At 41.8% G+C, this 4,658-nt stretch overlaps 1 protein-coding gene across 1 annotated transcript; it reads right to left on the bottom strand.

Annotated features, from left to right (window-relative positions):
- Nucleotides 1-511: 511 nt before the first annotated feature.
- On the bottom strand, nucleotides 512-4,222 carry ZBTB38 (zinc finger and BTB domain containing 38). Its single transcript, XM_009082021.1, has one exon. It carries the CDS (start codon nucleotides 4,220-4,222, stop codon nucleotides 650-652), a length of 3,573 nt encoding a protein of 1,190 aa, XP_009080269.1. The 3' UTR covers nucleotides 512-649.
- Nucleotides 4,223-4,658: the final 436 nt, after the last annotated feature.

Here is a 4,658-nt window from a genome sequence, read left to right as displayed (position 1 = left end):
GACACAAGCACTCAGACTTAACAGTGATTATGGTAACTACAAAACTGAATATGGAAAGGAAAAGAGTAGCTTTAAGTCCTGAATGTGTTTTGTAAATGTTGAATTACAGAAAAGCATGGCAGAACTCAACTGTACTTCAGCACACCTGAGCCCATGAAACACTTTCCACCTTCACTTTAGAATACACTAGATTACAATTATTTCCTTTATAAACACATTACTTTGATAAAAAAATGCAATATATGGTTTCTGCAGAAAAAATCCTTCTACAGAACATACCATGAACCTACTTATTTTTTTTTGCCTAGAACAATTCTGTCTCAAAATCAGCACTGTAAAATAGTTCAGTGACTGAGTTTACTGTAATGTGAAGTAGAAGGGTTTTGCTGTCATTTTTTTTCTTTCTCTCTATGTTAAGAGTCTATTGTGGCCAAAGTATCTGGGGTGTTTCACATTAAATTTGTATTATTGCAAATACTAGATTTTCTCTGTTATTTTTCCTTCTTTTGCATATATTGACACACATGAAGAAATATGATCTTAGTAAATGACACTAGTTTGAGATGTGGAGATGTTTCCCCATTCAATGCATCTGTATCTTCTCCAATATATAGTTTTGGGTTTTTCTTCTCTTTTGCACAATTGTTACTCAGAGTATAACTTCTGGAATTGCATTTTGCGTATTTTTTACTTCGCTTCCTTCTGAGCCAGGGAAATGTGGATTTTCCAGAAGTTTAGTGCTTTCACTGCAAAACTGTTCTTTTCTATCTTGTGGACTTTTGAATAGATGTTTCTTCTGGTGCATTCCCAGAGCAGCTGCTGTCTTGCAAATTTTGGGGCACTGGAAGCAAGCGTATCCTTTCCCATTATGCTCACGCACATGCCTTTGCTCGTGGTTCCTTTTGGTAGAAAGGTACAAGAAGCTCTGGAAGCAGAACTGACAGTGGTAGCGTTTTTCTCCAGTATGAATTCTTTCATGTATTTTGAGTGTTTCATTTAAAGTGAATGCCTTATTACAGTACTGGCAGACAAAATCTTTGACACCCAGGTGGATGCGTTCATGTTTCTGCAGATTTCCATGAACTGAGAAACATTTACCACAGGTTTTGCAAGTGTAGGGCTTTTCCCCAGTGTGACACCTCATATGCATTTTTAAACTGGATGGACTTGGAAATTGTTTTTGGCATAACTTACAATTGTAAGGCTTTGAAGTAGCTCCATGCCAGTGTATGTGTTCTTGAATTTCTGCTGTGGAAGACTGATCTCCTTCACAGAGCTCACAATGAAGACTGGGCATTTCTGCGTTCTCTTCTTGGCTGACTGTCTTCTCCTCAGGAGAATTCCTGAGCACGTACTCTCGACTGCATGTGTTGTGGCTTTCCATAATGGGGCTCCTGCTCCCGTGCTTTTTCCTCCATTTGGTCTTTTTCATTTTTCTTAGCTGTTTGGATTTCTTTTTTGGTTTGTAATTGTAATAGGGTCTCCAGGGTTTATCACTGGAGTCCTGGTCACTTAGATCATCACACATTTCTGTCAGCTCCAGGCATTCTGAGCTATGGAGTCTAGTTTGGCTTCTTTCTTTTACCTCCATTTCTGGTTCCTCAATTAGACTGTCCTGTTTGGACTCATGTTTAGATTTTCGACCCCTTTTACAGAACAGCTTAGATCCTAATATGTGTCTCTTTACAATAGCTTCGTTCCCGATTTTTACGGTGATCTGACACAGAGGCGCGACGTTGCTGTCCGTGGACGTCCCGGGTAAGGCAGGCTTTGCAATGTACGTCTCGGTTTTACTCGATTCTTGGACAGCATTTGTTGTTTTGCTAGATGAACCTCCAGGTCCTGTGATGTGCTGTGTATCCTCAGCTGCTTCTGCCCGGCTGTACAGCAGTGCTTTCTTTTTCTCCTTAACAGTTTTTGATTTTGTAATGCACTTCCCATAATTATCTGACCCACACTTACTGTCATCACCCACAGACTGACTGGGCAGGTTACTTGATGATTCTGTCTTGCTGTTTTCTATAGAAGTGACTGTTTTACTGTGCATTATGACTGATGAAACTCTGCTACTGTGCATTATAACAGAGGGTGCAGAACTGCTGTAACTGATGACAGAGGTTGAATTTTCATTCACAGTAGTTGAAGATACAGCTGAGGAATCACGCTCCTGAGAACCAGAGTCATTGGCAGCAGTGGAAACTCTTTTTTCAGCTGTGAAAAAGTCCCTCTGCAAGTCAGAATTTAAGATACCTGCTCCCCAAGAGGAAGAATTCTGAGTATTAGTGGAAGATGCTTTATCGTTACATGAAGATGTATCCAAGGCAAGAGTTCTGTTGTTTGCTATTATACTATGTTGAAAATTCAGTGGTGGTAGCTCAGAGCTAAGAGTACTTGGAATAAAACAGTTAGTAGAAGCAGTCTCATTACCCTGGCTACTTGTTTGAACATTTTCATACGAAGAATTTCGGTAGGACTTATAAGGCAGCTGCCTGCACTTCATAGGTAAAAGCCGATACAGTTTGTACGGGTACATACTCGATTTCAGACCTCCGTTGGCTGTCTTTTTGTTTACAGACAGACGATGGTCAATGGCATGGAAAGACTTCTGATGATTTTTCAGTATATAGTAAGTCATGAAAGTCTCCAGACAAAAGATGCACTGATACCGTCTCTCTCCGGTGTGCCAGATCTCGTGCCTGGTGCGATACTCGGCCAGCGCGAACACTTTATTGCAGTAGTGACAAGGGTATGTTCTTCGCCAGGAATGCACATTTGCATGTCTTCGAAGGCTGGACAATGTCACATAACTACGTTTGCAAACGATGCAAGTGTATAATATCTGCCCATCAACGACTTTAACCAAATGATCTGTTTCTGGTAAAGTGCAGTTTGCATTAGAATAATCAGTGATGCTGTTTTCAGGCAACAGAGGCTCTGTGTTTGTATAAGAACTTTCATTCCTTCCCTCTGGAGCAGTATAGTTATCTGCAAAATTCTGTTCATTTGCATTGTGAACCGATAAGCTGTTTGATCTTTTGCAGACTTGTTCATGACTTTCCAGTACATTTAGATTTGCAAATTGCTTGCTGCAGTATTTGCATATGAAAGTTTCCTGATGCTCTGAATGGAGCTGAAGGTGAGCAGTGAGTGACGCCCTGTCGTTGAATGATTTTGTACAAGAGTTACAATTGTAAACAGGTGGAACAACAGTTGTCCCAGATCCAGAGATGCTAGCAGAATTATCTTCCTCTTCTCTGGGTAAAGGGAAATCTCCTGCTTGATTTTGAGGTTTTGGACAGGAAGTAATTGTCTGATCAGTAACTGTTTTGTGTTGGGCTTCTGTAGTGGTTACTGTAGAGACTGGTACTTTTGCTACAGCCAAACCAGTACCCTGGGGCTTAAAGGCAGGCTTAGGAGTACTACCTGCTTGTTTTCCCTGCTGAATGACTGGGGTGGCTTGGTGACTTTCATAGTGGCCCTCACCTGCCCTGTATGAAGGGCTGCTGTCTGGCTCAACAAAAGGTGCTCCTTGTGAAGTATCTCCCCCGGAAGAAACCGCATAGGAGTGTTCAGCCAGGGTACTGGCTGTCTCAGCATCCTTGGAAACGCTGCTTCTGTCGAGGCTGGGGTTGGGAACTTGTATCGTGTCAGACACCTTTTTAAAGCTGGCCCTCAAGTCAAGTGGAGAAAACAAACTGTTTTCTGTTTCAAAAATTGAGAATGCATTTGTAATTCGTGGTCCATTTGTCACAGCAGAGTCTTCATGTCTCTTTTCATGTCTTTCCTCTTTAACAGTCCCTTTTTCACTAACACTGTATGCGTAGGGGCAGGGGGAGCTCGAAAAGTTTACATCTGTAAGATCTTCTAGAAATGATATTCCCAGTTTTTTCCCTGCAGCCGCAAGGTCCGTTACAGTCTCCTGCCTCTTAACAACTACTGTGGAACTGTAGATGTAATTCAGTATTTCTGTAAACACTTCAGCTTTGAGATCATCTAACTCCAGTACATGACCTGAAATACAGATAGTACGACTCCAAAAAATGTTTTTAAAGTAAAGGCTTGAAGCTGCCAGCACATTACTGTGGGCTTTAAATTTGGTATCTTCCACAATTATGGTGACATCACATAAAATACCCCGAATGCGCTGTTCGTTTAAGATGGAAAGCACAGTGTCACTGTGGAAGTCGTCCTTGAGATCCTTGGAATGCGACATGACTGTCATCTGCAAGAATAAAAATATTTAGAAGGCATTTTTCATTCATTTCAGTTACAGATCAAGTTTATAGTTCTATATCATTCTGTATATTTTTGTAAGTTATTAACTTCAAAATTTTAAGAATGAGTAAAATTTTCTCACAGCATTTCAGGTTAAAGTCATCTTATGTTCACTGATACCACCACTACTGCAGGAAATCTCCATACAGATCACGGAGGCAGGAACACCAGGAGCTCCTCAGCAGGAGGCAGAGGATCTCTTCTGTACCCACATGGGTCTGTCACCCACTCTGTGCCTGTCACTGGGGGCTGTGGCCACCAGCCTTCTGCTGTGCCAGCAAGCGCACCCACCCAGGGTCCCTGAGCCCTGGAGGAATTCCCTGACACGCAGTAGAGGGATCTGCCAGACACAGTGGGGAAGGCTGAATTGCTGTGGTTCTGTG

The sequence above is a fragment of the Acanthisitta chloris genome, unplaced genomic scaffold, assembly GCF_000695815.1.
Source record: "Acanthisitta chloris isolate BGI_N310 unplaced genomic scaffold, ASM69581v1 scaffold13789, whole genome shotgun sequence".
NCBI lineage: Eukaryota > Metazoa > Chordata > Aves > Passeriformes > Acanthisittidae > Acanthisitta > Acanthisitta chloris.
This window is presented reverse-complemented; position numbering and strand designations above follow the sequence as displayed.